Raw genomic sequence first — 18,520 nt, forward strand, 5'->3', positions numbered from 1 at the left:
GGTAAAAACAATTTCAAATAGTACTGAACATAAAAACAATTTCAAAGTATCTGCAATGATGAAAATGTGATCTGAATGTATCTGTGGTTTTTATTTGTCGCAGAGGTCTAGGTATTACTAATACTATTTTGATTTATTCTCTACCTTCATAATTAAAGCAAATGCTGTATTTCAATTAGAGTGCAATGAAACGAAAGATACAACATTTTCTCATCCACAATCATGGATTCCTGAATTACAATGATACATAAGTCCAAATTTTAAAACTCTGAGACTCAAGCATATGAAATGCATTGTTTTGTTTTCAGTTACTATAAAATATTCAGAAAAGAAAAATTTTAAGCTCTGCTTTTGAAAAGGTCCATAAGAGATGAAAATGGAAGAAGGAATGAACAGCTGGGGGAAATAAAAATGAAAACAAATATAAACAGTTAAACAAGGCAAAGTCTACGTCAGCTATATTAAAATGAACAAAGTACCATCTACTGTTTTCCATTTTATATTATTAATATATTTTTAATTATTAATATATATTTTTTCATCTGAATATGACACTTGCTTCAGTTTCAGATGGATGTGCAAATTACTTCAACTCTCAGGGTAAAGTTAACTCAACTATGCTTCAAAATCCCAAATATTTTCTTCATTCCATTCACTTGTTTATAGCCTGAAGTTAATGAATGGTCATCCTATTTACGCAAATACAAGGAAACAGATATGATGATATTCCTGACAAAATAGTACCTACTAGCCATTAATATTAGAAGATGTTGATAATTTGCCTGGAATTTTTCTAAAGCATGTCTTCTTACCTCCCTCCTTCACATAACATGGAAAATACCTTGCAAAAACAATAACAACAATAATAATACTTTATATTTGCATTTAATTAACAGAAACATTTTCACAACTGTTATAGCTTTAATTATCCTATTAACACTTTGAGATTGGCAAAGCAGGTAATGTCACCATGTCAGTCACGGTGCCCAGGAAACAGGCAGTACATTTGAAATAGGAAAATTTGAGAAGGGTTTATTCACAGCAAGACTATTTGCAGAAAACTGGATACAGACAAATCATAATGGATGGCACAACAGCCTGGGGCCCTGGTCTGAGAAGTCAGATACCTTGAGCGGAGCAGTGACCTTGGGTCAGAGGACAGTCATCTCGTAAGGAAGGAGTCAGGGGAAAATTATTCTTACCTCACTTCTTGTCACCTTTTTAGTTTTTCCTGCCAAGGCCACCCATTGCCTGTACCAAACCAAAGGCAGCGAGCTCAGGAAATTTTCTGTGATCCAGAGAAGTTAGCTTCCCAGACTGAAAGTGGGGTGAGAAAAGGCAGAGAGAGGATCTGGGGAGCTGATGGAAGATACCTAACACAAATACACACATTCCATAGATTCAGGTCAATAAACACTGTGTTCCATAACATTGATATTATAACCACTAAACTGAAAGAAAAGGATATAATCAGAAAATAATTTTATCTTCACCCACATGCTTTCAAATCCATTCAGTAGGAGTTGTTTCCTATTTCTTGGATAAAAACAAAGGCAGGTGCTTCAAAGGTTCTTCTCCTTCACCCAATCAACATCAATCCTTTTATTGGATTAAAATTGGAAAAACCATTTTGTAGCAACCTCTTTTGCAAATATCGTATAAATCTAACACCTCACTTTGGAAAACAAAAGGAAATCCCACTCTTTTATCCCCCTCAGCTTTTTGAACACCACAACCAAAAGTAAGATATAATCCCATTTTAACATTCTGTTGTAATTTTTTAAATTCCTATAATACCCTAAAAAGATATTATCTCATTTTATTGGTATATTTTCAGAGAGAGAAAATGATTTCCCTGAGATCACCTAGCTAGAACATCAGATTGCTTAACTGCAAGTCCAATGACTTTCACTTTACTAAGCTGCTTCTGATAAAGAAATTAATGTTGTGGGTGAATAAGGCACTTGTCCCAGTCAAGGAACAGTGAGATTCATCAGAATGAATGCACTGAATAAATAGTTTTGGAAAAACTGTACCAATGATATATATGTTTCTATCCTAAGCCAGACATGAAGTTCAGACAACATTGAGAATAGTAGTCTGAGCTTCACTCTGTCAGATATGATTGCCCTTCTTGATGACAGCCCCAAAAATTAAAGGTAAAAATCCTAGCTTGCCATTTTCCTTTCTAATTCATTGTGAAGCAATGCCACAGACCGCGGCCACTCTGAGTATCTCATGATTTTTGCTGTTTCTTTCCAGCTATTTGGTAATGGTCAAAGAGGGTAAGGTAGTTCAATATGGCCCCATTTCTGAGTGAGAAACACAGAAAAATGATTCAGAATATGATGCCCTATTTCCATGCTTCCTTCCTCCTAGCTGAAAAGTCTGGCTATACCATAGGAAGGAAATTCCCTTGAGGAAAATGATCTTAGGCCATTTTTCATAGTAATAGCTCTTTATTGCTTGCCTCTCCCCACCCTAGCTCAACATCACAGAATGAGAAAATTCCTATGTTTCTTCTCCCTACCCTCCCTATTCCTACATGAAGGTTTAAAACTCTTCCCCCAGAAGGATAATACTTGATTCCGTATATTGCTTTGACATTTGCATGACCCACTCCCCACAAAAGAAAATACTAGAGGACATTTTTGTGTAAATCCATTTCATAGATAGAAGTTTAAAAGTTTCATTAGATTCTCAAAGAGGTTCATGAGCCAAACAAATGAAGATTTTCTCTTTCCTATCCTACAGATCTACAGCAGTTTTTAAATTAAACATGCCTGGGTTACTTTACACTAAACCCTTTATATTTCATTATTTAATTCTAGCACTAATGGCTTGTTTCTCAATGATTGTTCATATGGCTCATTCCTACGGATAATACTTTAGAAGCTGACAACATGTCTAGTCAGAACCATCATCATAAATTTAATGGAATTTGTTTAAAATTGAATTACTACTTTTGAAATAGAATTCCCAGTCATAAGTCCACTTTCTCCTTATGAAATAGTACTTTCTTTCATCATTCTAAATGTATCCCATTTATTAAGCCTTATATTTCCCAGTCTCATATTCCCATGTAAAGGAGCTCCAGTTAGGGGAAGACTGGTATCTTGCCCCACCTTCTTATTCGCTCCTTCCCAGGGAGGAACAACTGAGCATGCTCAGCTCATCCCTTCTTCCTGTTTTTATTGGATAACTATGACTATTCATGTAAGTCTATCCTATCTCAGGAGGAAATGTAAGGAAGTCCTTTTAAACGAGGATTAAAGTCATATTCTACACTCAGTTTGATCAAAATAACATGTTGATTTCTATGCATTGATCACTCATATCTTATTTCTCTATTGTTTCTGAATGTGGAGTTCAGATAAAAAGACATTGTATATTGGCTTCCAAAAACATCATCACTCAAACTTAATGTGGTCCTTCATTCTAACATTCTGGAATTTGAATTTGGAAGCTTAATTGTCTCTTTTAAATGTAGACATGACTCTGTGGACTTTGATGATTTCCCTTTTCATTTTTTACAGGGCCTTGTTGAATCCTTCTGTTTAGTCTGTCCTCACATATCAGTCCTTCCAAGCTCATACAGTTCTGTCTTCCTAAAGCCATTTCTTAATTCTATACTTTTTTAAATTATGATAACCAAGATTGCAGGATTCAGGGGGTCACCATTTGTTTTATTGTTTCTACATGCTCTGTAAATTCTTCCTGGAACCCCCAAATTGGGTGTGATCTCTTCTCTTATGGAATCCCACAGCACTTCAAATTTCACTGTATTAAATATGTATTATTATGCAAACAAGTTGCCCAAAATTTAGCAGCATAAGACAAAAATAAACGTTTGTGTTCTCACACAGTTTCTGTGCATCAGAAAGCCATAAAAACCTTGCTGAGTGCTCCTGGCTCAGGGTCTCTCGAAGGATACAGTGAAAAAGTTGGCTAGGGCTTCTGTCAACTGAAGGCTATACCAGGGCTGAGGATATCCATTTCCAAAATGGCCCACTGCATGGCTGACAGCAGGAAGTCTCAGTTCCTCACTCACTGCTGGCAGGAGGCCTGAGTTCATTGCCATATAAACCTCTCTATAGGGCTGTGAAAGTGTTTTTAGGAAATGGAAGCTTACTTCCCCTAGAGTGAGTAAGTGATCCAACAAAGCAAGGCAGCAGTTGCAATATTTTTTATTACTTAGGCTTGGAAGTCACACATCATCAGTCATTTCCACAATATGCTGTTGGTTACAGAGATCAATCCTGTTTAAATCTGAAAGAAGACTGCATTATGGTAGAACTACTCGAGCCTGACTACTATACTCATCTAAGCTTTATTATATTTATAAATTGTATAAATTAATGAATTAATTGCATATTTTAATCTAAATTATGGAACTATTTAAAAGAACATCTTCCATTAACCATTACCATAGTCTCCCTTTTTTTCATATTACTCAATGTCAGTAAAGCTATATTTTGGCCCCGTCTTGAAAGGGACCAATCATTTTATTTCCCCTTTAAGATGTAGCAGCAATACAGACTATATTTTTAGGGAATATTCTCCATGCCCTAATTCCCAGGTTTCTTTCCTTGGAACTCAAAACCATAAGCAGGATCAATAAGAGTTGTGGTGTATCAATAATTATAGGAAAAAATAAGTTGACATGAAACAATTATTAAAATTAATGAAATGCCTGTCAACACAATAAGCTTTAAAATGTGTAAAGGCTTATCATACATAATATGTTCTCCGACCATGATATAGTTAAATAAATAACAAAAGGATAACCAAAAAAGAAGGTGCAGTCCTCACGTCATTTCATGAGAATAGCATTATCTGGACACCAAAACCATATACGGACAGACTGAAAAAGAAAATTACAGGACAACTTTATTAATGACTACAGATTCTAATTCCTACCAAAATAATTAGCTAAACAATTTCAGTAATGTATAAAAAGATTGTACTCCATTATCACGTTGGGTTTATCAAAAAATACAGTATAAGGGTGACTTGCTTTAGAAAGTCAATAGAGTTAAGCAGTTGAAGAAATAAAGCCATATCATCGGAATAGATGCAGAAAAAGCATTGAATAAAATTAAACATCTATTCATGATTGAAATCACCAGTAAACTAACAACAGAAAGAAACTTTTTTAAAACCTAGTAAGGGACACATATTAAAAAACTTATAGCACATATTCTTAAATGAGATCACAAACAACAAACCCAATAAACTATGGGAGGTGTTTATGGAGAAAATTATAAAATTGTATGAGAAAGCATTAAAGACAACTTAAATAAATGATCTTGGATAGTAAGATTCAATATTATAAAGATATCAGTTATCTCCAAGTTGATTTATGCCTTAGATTTAATTTAAAACCCAAGTAAAACTGCCAAATGATTTCCCATTAAACTTGACAAGCTAAATCTAAATTTTTAAGTAACTATGTATGGATATAGAAAAAAAAAGAAACATGACTCCTGTCTTACCCCATAAATAAAAAAATAATTTCAAAAGGGTTAAAAATGTAAATGTGAAAGACAAACCTCGAAAAGATTTTAGGGTGACATAGGAGAGTATTTTCATAACATTGGAATAGAGGTGATTTAATAAATAAAATGTAAAATTATTGATAAATTTAAGAACATTAAAGATCTTTGTAAAAGTCACAATAACGAAGAGTAACCAAAAATAGGAAAAGATGTTTGCCTATAACTGACAATCTAATATTCACAGTATGTGAAACCCTCCTACAAATCAATAATTAAAAGAAAAACCTGTAGAAAAACTAGGCAACACACCTGAACAGGCATTTCCAAAAGAAGAAATCCAAGTGACCAATAAACAAATGAAAAAGTGAGCAACTCCATTACTATTCATGGTAAGCAAATTAAATCCACAAGGAGATATGATTAGATTACCAAAACATGAGATTGACAAAATTAAAAATCCAGAGTACAAGGTTTGGAGTAGATTTGAAACAATCGGAACTCTCATACTCTGCTCTTGGATGTGTAAATTGGCACAATTTGGAAAACAATCTGGCACTTTATAATAAAATTAAGTACAGGCATAGCTAGTAATTCTACACCAAAAAATATACTGTAATGAAATCCGTAAGTGTGTACTATAGATATGTGTAACAACATTCTCAGCTGAACAGTACATAACAATAACAAGAAAAAAAATAAATATCTCAAATTTTCATCCACCATAGACTGTATAAACTGGTGTATATTCATACAATGAAATAATTATACAGCAATAAAAATAAAGCAACAGCAGCTATGCAAGTCAAACATAAACAAATCTCAAAATACATAATATTTGCTAAAAGAAATCAGGAAAAATTCATACATGATACCTTTTAAATAAAATTCTAGGACCATCTAAACCAGGGGTGTCCAAACTTTTTTCAACGTTTTTCACCAAGGGCCATATGCGGTAAAATACACAAACAGCTGGGCCGCTCACTCGAGGTGAAGTACCTATTGCCTCACCTGGTTTATTTAAGTAAACTAAATATATTTTTGGAATTTGCTGCGGGCCAATTAACAATGGATCATGGGCCACAGTTGGCCCGCGGGCCGCAGTTTGGACACCCCTGATCTAAACTAAACAAGAGAGTTTTGAAGAATACATATTGGTTATCTGGAAATCAAAGGAATTATTAGACCAAAATTCAGTCTACATATTACCTCTGGGACTGAGCCATGAATGGGGTGCATGCAATTTGGGAGAGGGAACACAGGGGGCTTCTAAAGTACTGGTAATAATCTCTTTTAATTTGATGTTGCCAATAGGAATGTTCATTTTATTTTTCTTTAAACTGAACATGGATAACTTTATACACTCTTTGTATGTGTGAAGTGATTCTCCAAAATTTAAATACAATTTTTCTAATTGTTGTTTTAGGATGTAAAACATTTTCAGAAATGGAATTATCAAAGAATATAAATTTTAAAGAAAATCCTCTTCGGCACAGGAAATCTATATTTTAGTGTGAAGTTCAAAGTTATATTTAAAATAAGCATCCATTTTCTTTATATTAGTTTGGCATACAGTCTGTATCCTTAAACTACTTTCAGAATATTTTAGAATGGAAAAGGTGGATTGGGTTAAATAGATATATAATATAAGGCATGTCATACCATTATTTTGTCACAAGAGGGACTAGATAGTCAGAAAGTACAGTTTTCCTTTTTGGTCTTAAGAATATTTCTCTATCTTAACATTTATGTTTTATACACTGTGTATTCTTGTCAGTGTATGTGTTATTCAATGTAGTACTGTAATATATATTTCATATCAGCAAAAATGCTAAGATAGATATTAGTTTGCCATTTTACATCTGAATGGATACTGACTGTACAGAATTTATTTAACTTACTGAGCTATGATCACTTTTTGGTTTCTTTACGTTAATAAATAATTGTTTTTCATTTTTCTGTTAGTGCTAAAAACTGAATACTGAGTGGATTTTTCCATAGATATTTGTTCTGTTTTTCTTATTTGATTTCAATATAACTGTGAGCATTTGCAACCAATCCAAAATTTGATAAAATGAATCAAAGTAATTATGGATCTATTGCTAGAATAAAAGCATTCATGACCTAGTGCTCTGTCCATTGACCAGTGGTTTTCAAACTCTGCTCTAAAGATCTTTAAGTGTTCCTGAAAGCTCTTTCAGGAGCCACCATATTTGGGGAAGGTGGGGTACTCCTTTACTTAGGATACAATCCTTCACTTAACTTTTTAGATATTGGTCTCTGTTATAAAACTTTTATTTGTGGAAATAGTTAAGCCACAAATATTCATAGTTTGAAAACCACTGCACTAGACTGATAGGAAAGAATAAAATAAAATCAGTTAAAATGTTTTCAGGTCTGTTACTTCATAGCTTGTTTCACGTAAAATGTGGTTTTTATAAACTAATATATGTCTTCTTGACCACTGTATCTTCAGTGCGGAGAATAAATTACATACGATTATGCATAAAACAATTAAATATTACATAACAAAGAAGTGTGTTAAATGAATGAACATCTACAGAAGAGAGACAGAGTGGGTGTTATCTGAATTTTATTTGAAAGGAAAGAGAAGCTCAGCGTGATAACAGACTTGCACACTATCATAAGTAGAAGAATCATAGCATCCAAGTGTACCATCTCTTGTCTCCTAATACTTTTTGGATAAATTCTTGGGGAAAGAAAAGGAGGAAAGAACAGGGAACAAGGGAATAAGGACAGAAAAAGAGAGTTTGCTTTGCTTTCCACCATACCACAACTGCCTCTCATTTACTTGAACAGGAAAAGAACTGTAGTAAAGAAACAAAAATGCTATTTTCACTTATTTTGCCTTCATTTTTGAAAAAAAATACATTGGTAGTATGGATCAATAAATGTTATGTTTAAATTTAAAATGATGCATGAGACTATCATACTTCTCTTTTAAAAAGTAAAAAGATTGTTTTTCATGACACCACCCATTCCACAGGAGCTTTGGGAGGTCAGTACATACATGTGGCACTACTTTTTCTCCCAGGTGCCATTGCCTTTCTCTTCTCACCAATCCTTTAAACATCTGAAAGGGGCTGGTTTCCTACTTCCTTTTTCCATTTGTCTGGGACTTCCCTGAGCCCTCTCCTCTATCCTGCGGTGGCTTCCAACTTACCCTCTCCTGGAGTTATAATGGTGGTAGTCAGTGAAGGAATTTTAAGAGTTAAAGAAATAAAAATCACTTTTTTTTCTTTCTTTTTTTTTTTTTTTTTACATATTAACCACATTACACATAGCAGCCCTAAATCTTAAAGACAACGTATTCATTTTTTATTGCTATGGTAATAAATTACCACAAACCTCTGGACTTAAAACAGCATAAATGTATTATCTTACAAATGTGTAGGTCAGAAGTCCAGTATATCCTCTCTTGTCAACATATATCATTCTAGAAAACTTTTTCCAGTCTCCTTTTCAATTAGGGGCATTGATTGATTACTAGCCAAAGGGTGGCCTCTAAAATTCCTTCTGTGTGCAGTTCTGTGCTCTCTCTTTTGCTTGGTCTGCCAGCAGAATACAGAGGACGTCAAGAGGTTGGCAGCCCTTATTAGAGGCTCTAGGGGAGAATTTATTTCCTGCTCATTCAAGTCGTTGGCAGAATTCAGTTTCTTTCCGTTGTAGGACTGAGGTCCCCATTTTCTTTTGAGAACTTATAGAGGCCACAGCATTCCTTGATTCCTGACTCTTTCCTCCGTCCTCCAGGGCAGCAATGGGGGGTTAAGGCCTCCTCAGATAGTAGCAGCTGCCTGACCCACACTTCTTCAGTCAGCTTCCACTTTTAAGGACTCCCGGGACTAGATTGGGCCCACTGAAAGAATTAGGACAATCATTTTATCTCAAGATCTTTATTAATATTATCTGCAATGTCCCTTTTGCTATGTAAAGTGACATTTAAAGATTCTCTGAATTATAACATGGATAGCCATTGGAGAAGAGGTATTATTCAGACTACCACAAGGAAAATAACTGTTTAAGAGTCTATAAATTTACTTAAGTGAGTAAAAATAATAAAAAATATAAAGAAGACTTTTTTTCTCATTATTTCTAATTATATCAGTAGATCTAAAGCACAACTGATATGCATAGCTCCATGTCACTCTTGACCACTAATTTTATGTTGATTTTACTGGTAACGTTTCCCAATTGGTTATCAAGTTGAAAAATACAGTTAATTTATTATCAAGAAATCCAAAAGTGCAATTAACAGGTACAACTTAATAGAGTGTGTTTTTCAAAAATCTAAATAATAGAGGCAGAGTTATGGATAAGTTAAGCATAAGCACTAAATATTTTTTCCGGATTTTCCCCAATGAATTAAGCTGATGTCTAGGAGACAGTCTTATAGGATCATACTTACAATGCTCTCTGCATTGGGTAGCAAAACTAAAAGCTAACCTAAGTAGGAAGATGCAAATGAATCAGCAGAAAAGAAGATTGGATTTGGGGAAAAAAACATAAAATGGCCCTATTTTTATAATATCATTTGAAAGTAAGCTCTATATCAGGTTCAATGCCTACTTTTATCAATATTGTATACACAGCACTAAGTATAGTGCCTGGCATATAGAAAGCATTAAGTAATAATTATGACCTTCAAATTAATTGCCTTAATTAGAATTAAGCAATGTTTATAGAATTTTCTATGTGCAAGATATAGAAAAAAAGGTTTCCATTGTTTTCTATACTTTTCAGAGCTTTTAAAATGAATTACTTACCTAATAGTCATATGTGGAACATTAATAAGACCTGGTAGTTAAGGTAAAAACTTGACATCAAGAAAAATGAGAGAATTTTTTTCTCTACTATTTGCATTAAATTGTTACCAATTACTTAATTATAGGGTTTTGAAAGTAAAGACTTATTTCTGACTTATTGATCCCAAGACAGCAACACACACACACACACACACACACACACACACACACACACACAAGTCTATACACAGTAGGTATATAGTAAATGATAATAGGAAAAACAAATTGTAGATACTCTGGTTTTCATTCATTTTTAGTGTGTGTGTGTAAATTGTGTGGTGTATATTGACAATATAATGAAATTAGAAAATAACTAAAGAAGCTGTTGAAAATGTGAAACAAATCTTGTTTAACACTTTAAGCTGTTGAAAATTGATCAAGTTGTCTTCTGACTTGTCCTCTATCACTGAGATGTTCAAGTGATGAGCTGCATCATTGCTGGTCAAAAAATTGAATCAGAAATTCTGACATTTGGTAGGAGAATAACCTTTAAAACTGTGTTCCATTCCAAAGGGGTTTGACTGCTGATAATGTTCTGTTTCTTGAGCTGGGCACTTATTGCATTTGTAATCAGCATACGTCTAATATCGTTCACTTATGTCCAGAAAATACACCAAAATCTGAAGAGGGGAAAGGGACTTACCACTTAGTAGATTGGTATGCTGCTAAGAGCTGGCTTTTCATCTAGACGAATTGATTTTTGGATAAGTTACTTAATTTCTCTAAGACTCACTTTCCTCAGAGGTAAAATGGAGGTAGCAATACCTACTTGGGCAGCAGATGTGGAAGGGATGAGAGACAGTGTCTGGAACACAGTTGGTGCTGATGACTGATAACTATCATGGTCACTCCAACTCCCAAAGCAAGCCCCAGATCTGCATGAAATAAAAGAGCAAAAGAAATGATGGATAACTTGGACTTTAGCTTAAAAATGTTCTCCTCGGTTTGTTTCAGGAAAGCTGCAGATCATCCAAAAAGGCGATTTGGTACCCCTGTGGATCGGATTGGTGGCAACCGGTTTTCAAATTCCAGAGGCTAATTGATTCCAATCGTGAGTACAATTTGAATAAATAACAATACATGTAGGCTTTTGATTAGCATTTCATAATGTGTTAATTGATCCATCTTGGATTATAAATCCCCCTTTGATTTCCTAGCTTATAAATTCACATTCTTAAACATTACTGTACTCAATTAGTATATTGATGCTAAGTAATTTAAATGAGATTAAAGAAGCAAGATCCACTTCACCCTAAAAAGCAATTTAGTTGTTCTCTCAGACTCTTATATAATTATTAATATTAATATGCAAATAAAGTTTAAAAATCTAATTAACATAATAAATCATCTTCACAGATATACATAAATATGTAGTAATCCCTCTATTGTGAAGAAGACACATTTAAGTGGCACACAGCATTTTGTTGCCAATAACATTACCAAAATTATGATTACGTGGAACATAAAAGAGAGAATGGTGTAACAGACAGAGTATTAGCCATGGAGTCAGAGCACCTAATCCAAATCCTGGTTCTGTCATTCATTATCTTGTTTCCATCAAGATACCTTATTTCTCTACAGCTTGTACATTTAAGTAATAACATAGTGTTATTGTGAAGATCAAATTAGATGCTTATACTAGTCCTAGAATGTTTTGGACACACAATACATACAAGTGATATCACTTTATATTACAGTTGTGAAAATTTACTCTGTGCTGGGCCCTATGCTTACTGCTATATATGCATTGCTTCATTTAATCATTCTGTCCTATAAAGTAGATACTATTACTATCTCCAATTACTGTTACTGTCTCCAATTACTATCATCTTTACCACCCTTGATTATCACCCCGTTAAGTGCTTCTGAATTCAACCAAAACTGGTTATAACAAGAAAATATCATACAGGAAACTAATTTTTTTGTATGAATTTTCATGGGAAATTTTAAGCTAAGTAGTATAGTAAAAGCAGTGAAAGTGACACTTAAGGAGATCAGGCTTTATGGATCAAGTCCCAGGTCATCTAAAACTCAGATCATTGGTTAGCTGTGGGACCTTGCTTAAATTCTGAAATCTCCCTCCATAAAAATGAGAATAATAATAATTTTTACCACAATTACATTGTCGTGAGGTCTAATTGAATTGAAAGACATTAAGCACTTAGAATAGTGCTGGACATGTGTTAAGTACTCAACAATCATTAGTTATTTTTATACTAATACGTGGAAAGCCTGGAGTTATTAACTTACAATGCCACACAGCTAGTAAGTAATGCAAGTAGAATTCAAATCCAGAAAGCTTAAATTCTGAGCCTTATTTTAAGCAATTTACTTAATCATACACATTATATGTTTTAAACACTAAGTGGTTTGTTGAATATAAAATCTAAGCTATGTATTTTCTCCCAATAGAGCTTAGAGGGGGTATATCTTCCCTTCCAAACAGATAAGATAAATTGAAACTACTTTGACCACTTCAGACAGTAGAAGAGAAAACTCCAAGAAGCATCACGTTACCCTGAACCTCTTCTAATTTATTTTAAATCATGCCATTTTTTTTCTCTTCATCAAATGCTCTCAACTGTAATGAGAAGTCAGTATTTTACCTGAACTTTCTTTTTCTCTGGTGTCATTGATCAATGAAGTTATGCAGTTACTGTGTGTTCCCATAAATATAGGAGGACTTACCGAATACTGCCAAGAACACTGCCTTTTGAGCAGCACCATCTTCAAATCGCATATTGAACTTTCTTTATATCTAGCAAATTACCAAGAATGGTCACTCTTCAAGGTTGTTTAAAAAAACACTATATTATATTTGAGTAAGAACTGTTATTAAAAATCAAGTAACTCCTTCAAATCAGAGACACAATCCTCCAATTTCTTGATGTACTGAGAAAGTTATGACACTGAGATTAAAATAATTGTCTGATTGGTTTCCACATGCACCGTATCACCTTTACCATCCTTGACCATCACTCCTTTTAGTGTTTTTGAATTCAACCAAAACAGGTTATGATAAGAAAATATCATATGGGAAACCCATTTTTCATATAAAATTTCATATGAAATTTTAGGCTTAAACAACTCCAGATAGCTACTAAACTCTGAAAGGAACTTGAATTAATATAATGTTTACAGACTCACTGTTGGGTAAAATCCAAATTCATATTATGTCCTTCACGTAACAGACTTTGTTTAGTATCATGGCAATCACTGCCCTTATTATTAAAATCTTCAGATAGTAATACTGTGAAAAAATAAGTTTAGAAAAGAATTAAAATCGTGTGTTTTCTCTTTCCCTTTTGTCAATCATTGTGGGTTCACCTACTCAACCATTGTGTTTCTATTCTTTATTTCCTGCCACCATCACCAAGATTTCTCAGATATTTTCACTTCCTCATGTGAAGCTTCATGTTTTATAGTTTATGAATAATAAAAGCCATGAAAATATATTTCTATTTTCCATTCAAGTTTTCAATATTATTTTTTTGGTATATTGTATTTTAGTGTCACAATGTTCCTTTAGATTAAATTGATGTAATATGTACATCATTTTATAGATAAGAGCTGTTGAGTAATGTTCACACAGGCATGCAACTATGTCATTACAGATTCAAAACATAAAGTGTCATTTAATTCAATCCCCCTTTTTTTTTTAAAACAAATGAGAACACAGGGACTATAAGGGGAAATTGATTTGCCCCAAATTTTACAGACTGAGACAGAGCAAGTCTGTGGACTTCTAGGCCAACATTCTCTTTATGACCTATGAGGTCTTCTGGCTGCTCATCTGTCATTGCTATGCTAACATCACTGATTATACATTTCTAAAACAAATAAAAGCAGTATCTCAGACCTTATGAAAATCTTTGTTTCACTTCTGTGAAAGAAGATGTATATTCTTTTCGAGCAGGTTTCTCTGTGGGTTTTCACCTTCTGGGTTTCACTGTAAGTTTTCACACTAAAAGTGAAACCAGTACTAATTGTGGGAGTTTTGCTTGGTTTGTGGTCAAGCCTAGAAACAGCTGATGTGTGTTATCTAATTTCCAGAAAAAAAAAAGTTAATCTCTTCCCTGATATGTATTTTGGAAAGGACGATAATTTGATATTTATACAATGTCCTCCTCAAATCATTAATATGTTGGACCAATGCTTTGAGTTAATAGGCCTCAGTTCTAAGCAACTCAAAATCAGAGAGGTATTTTGTCTAGGATTCATAGATTCTGTAGATGCATGTAATGGGTTCTAGGTCTCTGCCATTGAAATCAGGATGCCAACTTGATGAAATATAATAGAAATGTGACCAGTAATTGTGCTACCCTTTGCTGCCATATACATTAAGATTTTCCATAATGTGAGGCATATGCTATTGTATTATACTGACAATTTTTTATTTTAAAACAATATTGACATACCTTCATTCTAATAAATTAACGTAACGATCAAATAGCAGAAGTATCATGTTTAAATGCTACTGTATGGTTGGATCCTTTAAACAGGGCAAAGTATACAATAAATATCAATATGTTATCATAACAATAAATAAAAAGTAGTAGTCAGATTTTTTTGTTTGTTTTTCATGGCAACATCCTTTGAATCAAGATTGAAATCTCAAAAGAAATAGATTATAGCAGGTACCCAAAGAAAGGAAGTGTGGCTTGAGCACAAGCACCTAGCTTATACATTAAAAATGCTCTTTTTAATGCACTTTGATCAGAAATTATCATTTTGCATATTGTCTTTGCAATAAATATATGCCACATAAATAAAAGCTATCATGAAACATCCAGTAATTAGAGTTTTATCTCTTCTCAACTGAAGTTGGTGGATTTCCCCTCATCTACAAAGTTCTCCTTAGCTTTAACAATTTCAACTTTCGTTTTTGCAGACGTGACTTCCTTGGGTGAAATGTCACAGAAACACGGAAGATGCTTCAGTGAAGTTCTTCACACTCCTTAATGATTAAACTTTTAAGGAACTGGCCTTCTGCAAATCCTTTCCAAAGCTTGAACTTAGGTCCATGACATCACAGTATTGTTACAGCTTCAAGTAACTTATGCAGATCATTTCAGTGTGTGGATATTTTGTAAATATATAGTTTAGATATTTAGGAATGTGGTTCCTTGGCCCCAAACCTTACTTTTCTAAGAAACAATCAAAAAATACAACGTAATGAAATGCCTTCTTTCTGAATTTACCACTTGCATTTATGCAGTTTAAGTATAACTGAAGACTGATTCATTTCTATAAAACTTAGGTACCATCTGTTTATTCATTGTTGGGGAACAAGGAAGACATTGCCGTGTATTTTCTCCTGAATGCTTTCACTTCTCTCTTATCCTTTGTGGGCCTCTTGGGCAATGATTATGAAACTAGACTTCTCTTATTATATTCAAATTTCAGTCAGTTTCAACCAAATGAAACACAGCCCCAGTTTTAGAAATAAGAGGGTAAAAAAGATCTCTGAGCAAGGAAAAATGTAATTAAGTCTATAAATTTTAGTCTCCCAAAGAACTGAGATAAGACCAGCAGTTAAGACAATATTGACTTAGAATTAAGAAGTGAAGGATACTACTCACTTGTCAAGCTTGGATATCCCATGTTCCCTAATAACTTTCCATTTCTCTAAGTTACAATTGATAGTTAATTCAGAGCAGCAGTGGCTGGTTAGGAGGAGAACAACTCCTCATAACAATACACAGAAGTAAAATGAAAGTGTGTATAGGGAAGTACAAAATCATCAAGCAGTAGACCACCACAGCAGTCTGGGCCAGTTACATACACATAATTTTAGCACAGTAAATTTTAACGTAGTACAATAAGCAAACACTTAGATATTACTGACTCACGTAAGAAACTGTTTAATCTGTTTCATATACTGTGTTTAATGAGGTATTAAAGAGTGTAATGTGTTTGAGAATGGTTTCTTTAAAATGATTCAAATCATTTTTAGTTGCTCTATCAAAGCATAATTTTGATATTCTGGAAAGCTCAGTTCTTAGCAATAATTGTGATGTTACTGTAATTGAAGCATTGTGTATTAGATATGGTTTCAAAACACAAAGATAACTTATTCCTCAGACCAGAAAATTTGACATAAGTTAGAAGTTTATAAATTCTCTGGGAAACATTTCATTAAACCCTACTAATCACTGTCAAATACACCTGATAGGTGGGAGGAAAAAAGTTTGGCCAGGAGAGCAGAGTTTTATTTTAGCATAAAAATGAAGAGTGTTAAACGAAGACATATTCATGTTAGAAGAACTGGAGAGAAATGGATAGTTGTTAATCTTAACTAAGAATGAATAAATGTACAATTGAAAGAATAAAATAAACTCAGAGAAACATAAAAATGAACATACGAGTATGTATGTACTCAGAATACAGAGTAGTTTTATATATAACTTCTTAGTTTGGGGAAAAATTTTCCAACTACTGGAAATCTTTAAATTTAAGTTTAGGAAAAAACAGTAAATGAATGATTCTTTTCATTGTGATAGAGGGGCTGTAGCAAAGAAAAACGAATTTTGAGAAAGCTCGCCAATTTTGTTTTTTATAAACTTAATATTAGAAAGTTAGCAGTGATACATGGGCAAAGATGCTGCAAGACTCACTATTTGAAAGAATTATTTAAGAAGAAGTTATAATTTCTTTTGCCCACATTCCCCTAACCTTCTGATGAATTATAGAAATGTGTCCTATTATTTGGAAGTGCTTTGTACCTGTTTCTCCCATTTGAATATTTATAAGCTTCTAATCCAACTAGGGGCTGCTGCTTCACACTTGGACAAAAGGTATTCAAACCTACTTTACCCTAAAATTTTCTCATGGTGAAGATTTGAGTTGGATTGAACAAATTGATTTCCTATCTGCTTTATTTTTTTTAATTCAGAATTATGCTTATGGCAACCAATTTAATTAAAGATGTCACAATGTATTGATTTATACTCTAGTGTGTAATGCATTTGTCTCATAATATAATATATACACAAGACTTCTATGAAGAAAAAAAGTGTTTTCTCCATTTGTATCTATTTTATTTCGTATTTTAATTTTTACCACTTTACACAGAGTAGAAAATAAGTCATCAGTATACTAGTTTAAAATAGGGCATTCTTTTAACATAGCAGGAAATTAAGATTTAATTTCTATTAAGAATATGATGAGTCATCTCATTTATTTGTCCAATGTACTGTATATTAACAATCCAGCTATATTTCATTGAGATATGAATGGGACCTTGAAGGAACCTTTCATTTAGTTTCACAGAAATACATCACTTCTCCCCTCACTTCCCAGCCCCCCACCCCCCGCCCTTTTGTTCCTGTGTGAAACTTCACAGAACAAATTGTGAATATGGATTTCTGGGTTCTAGCATCAATTACATAACCAATTTTTTAAAGACAGGATGTTAATTCCTGGTTACATTGACTTAAGATTTACTCACACTATAAAAAGTCTAGCAAACTCTACCTTTAATCTACAGATTGCTTTAGGGAATTAAATTTCTTAAAGCAATTTATTAAGAGATAATTTAATGGGTCCTTCTAAAAGGAAGAACTGTCAAAAGCGTTTTTAAGTGACATTACCCCTGCAGGTTCAAAATGCTTGAATATTGTTCAATTGCTCCGAAGTTAATAAACATGAGATGATGAAAGCAGAAGTTTTTGTCTTTCTTTATGATACTATTATGTTTGTGTTTTCAAGTAGTGTAAATACATGGGAACATTCAGGCACTATTGAGCAACTAATCCTATGTACATTTGAGGAGCTCCTAACAAGTACATATATAGCACTCCAAGCATGTTACTCAACTTGGTCTGTTTTACGTATTTTTTTTTTTCATTTTAAGCAGTTCATTTTATCTTATGAGATCATTTTATTTTTAGGCACCACACAGTTAATATTATGTAGATAAAATGCATTTCCCCCATGTTGTGAAGTAAGGGAATGAGTATAGGCTCATCTGGCCAGCTAGCTATTCTTGTCATTAATATTCTTTATTTATAAAGTTACTTTGACAATGTTTCTGTGCCAGCAAAGGTAACAGACAAAATTGAAGTGGAATATCCAGCCTTGAATTGATGAAATAAGCTTGTTCAGATGTAAGCAAGAGCGGTTTGATGTATAGATGCGGGGGGGGGGGGGGGGGGGCAATCGAGGAAAAGCTAGTGAGTGTTTGTTTTGTTTGTTGTTTTT

The 18,520-nt window shown here is 33.5% G+C and overlaps 1 protein-coding gene and 1 long non-coding RNA gene across 5 annotated transcripts in view; one reads left to right on the forward strand and one right to left on the reverse strand.

The window, feature by feature from the left end:
* OSTN (osteocrin) overlaps nucleotides 1-17,972 on the forward strand; it is a 286,694-nt gene extending 268,722 nt beyond the window's left edge. For all 4 annotated transcript variants that reach the window (XM_074329513.1, XM_074329507.1, XM_019712618.2 and 1 more), the window contains 2 exons: nucleotides 11,273-11,369; nucleotides 15,210-17,972. In XM_074329513.1, the coding sequence (XP_074185614.1) occupies nucleotides 11,273-11,357 (85 nt within the window). In that variant the 3' untranslated portion in view covers nucleotides 11,358-11,369; nucleotides 15,210-17,972. The remainder of the gene's footprint in view (nucleotides 1-11,272; nucleotides 11,370-15,209) is intronic.
* On the reverse strand, nucleotides 8,806-16,017 carry LOC141571023 (uncharacterized). Its single transcript, XR_012495493.1, has 3 exons — nucleotides 15,901-16,017; nucleotides 11,088-11,193; nucleotides 8,806-9,372 (listed from the first exon to the last, which is right to left on the reverse strand). It is a non-coding gene; the product is annotated as an uncharacterized LOC141571023 (long non-coding RNA).
* Nucleotides 17,973-18,520: the final 548 nt, after the last annotated feature.

This window comes from Rhinolophus sinicus, linkage group LG01 (assembly GCF_036562045.2).
Source record: "Rhinolophus sinicus isolate RSC01 linkage group LG01, ASM3656204v1, whole genome shotgun sequence".
Lineage (NCBI taxonomy): Eukaryota > Metazoa > Chordata > Mammalia > Chiroptera > Rhinolophidae > Rhinolophus > Rhinolophus sinicus.